Source organism: Acyrthosiphon pisum, unplaced genomic scaffold (assembly GCF_005508785.2).
Source record: "Acyrthosiphon pisum isolate AL4f unplaced genomic scaffold, pea_aphid_22Mar2018_4r6ur Scaffold_267;HRSCAF=680, whole genome shotgun sequence".
Lineage (NCBI taxonomy): Eukaryota > Metazoa > Arthropoda > Insecta > Hemiptera > Aphididae > Acyrthosiphon > Acyrthosiphon pisum.
Window position 1 is genome coordinate 6,232 of NW_021772025.1, and position 1,672 is coordinate 7,903.

The 1,672-nt window shown below is 45.8% G+C and overlaps 1 protein-coding gene across 1 annotated transcript; it reads left to right on the plus strand.

Annotated features, from left to right (window-relative positions):
• Positions 1-35: 35 nt before the first annotated feature.
• On the plus strand, positions 36-1,381 carry LOC107885264 (formin-like protein 5). Its single transcript, XM_016808865.2, has 2 exons — positions 36-528; positions 593-1,381. The coding sequence occupies exons 1-2, from the start codon at positions 397-399 to the stop codon at positions 1,379-1,381; spliced, it is 921 nt and encodes a 306-aa protein (XP_016664354.1). The 5' UTR covers positions 36-396.
• The last annotated feature ends 291 nt before the right edge of the window (positions 1,382-1,672 follow it).

Genomic DNA, 1,672 nt, shown 5'->3' on the forward strand with positions numbered 1-1,672 from the left:
CTCTTATAATGTAATTTGTTTATAAGATCAATTTTCTGAACATATTTTGCACGTATCAGAATCGAAATACAGATAGGTAGTTTTTGAGTTATTGTGCACTAAAAATAAAAGTTACACTATTATCAACATTAATAATTTGTAAAAATTGTCCAAGGATAATAAATACTAGATCTAATATTCTAATATTACAATATTTATACTTTTGTAAAACCACTTTTAAGGGCTATTATCTTTACTTCTAAGAACAAACATAATAAATATGTTTGAAATCATTTTTGTTTTCTGGCTCAAATCAGTGGTCTTGACAACGTATATTATAGTTAAGCCTTAAACAAATGATCAGAAAACGGCATCATTTGTTTATCTACCCTAAGTTATCGTATAATTGTCACAACGATGAGTCTTATTTTTGCATTGTTCTATTTGACATTTATCACGGTATGCAAGCTCGCGGAGGAAATTATGAGAAAAGTCCATCTGGAACATCTTCAAAACGGTGACTGCCGGTACAAATCGGAGGACGCGCCGGTTTGTCGACCGACTTCGTAATGATAATATCATAATAATTTGCGTTTTTTTCTTTGTGTTTCAGACTTCAGCCAGCCCATCGCGCAAAGACAAGTTCGCTCAGGTGAACATTTGGGGACCTTGTGCCCCCTACCGTCGCGGCCGGGTGATGTACTCGTCACGGCCAAATAACGGAACAGAGAGCGAGCCGGCTGCCGTTCGATCGAGGTGTCCACCGGCACGGAACGTGGCCGACCATCGATTCAGGTGTACAGCGACGGCGCCGACTTTCCCGGCACGGAACGTGGCCGACCATCGATTCAGGTGTACAGCGACGGCGCCGACTTTCCCGGCACGGAACATGGCTGACCATCGATTCATGTGTACATCGACGGCGCCGACTTTCCCGGCACGGAACGTGGTCGATCATCAAATCAAGTGTCCACCGACGCCGCCTAATGTACCGGCACAGAACGTAACCCCGGCCTCGGATACGACGTCGTCGCGGCCGATTGCCGGCTACAAGAACGTGGCCGACCATCAAATCAAGTGTCCACCGACGCCGCCTAATGTACCGGCACAGAACGTAACCCCGGCCTCGGACACGACGTTGTCGCGGCCGACGACGCCCCGCGAATTTTACGTGGGCCCGGCAATGTTTGTGGTGTGGAGACAGTCGGCCCCGAACGTGGCTGGATGTCCGCCGCCCCCTCCTGTGCCGGAATTCTACGTGGGCCCAGCGTGGTTTGATGTCAACGGACCGCCGCCACTTCCGTGTTGCGTGGCGGCTTCGAGATTCACATACCCGCCCCCACCGCCGCAACGTTCCGGTCCCGGTGTTGCGGGAGTTCCCGCCGCGGCCGGAAGTGCATAAACGCTGCACAAGCACGCGTAAGTAATCTATAATTGTTGGACACAAATTTAATCGTTATTGCATAACTTTATATCATGTCCAGGTTACCAGACAACGGTGACGTGCCATTCATAATTTTTCTCGTCATATTCACAATCATCAAAATCATCATACATATTCATATCATATCATCGTGAGTTTGTCTTTTATAACACTGTACATCATAATATCATTTAAAATATCTACCTGTCTTGTAAACTAATAATATTGTATATACGAGGTATGACAATAAAATAACGAGACTTTTTGAAT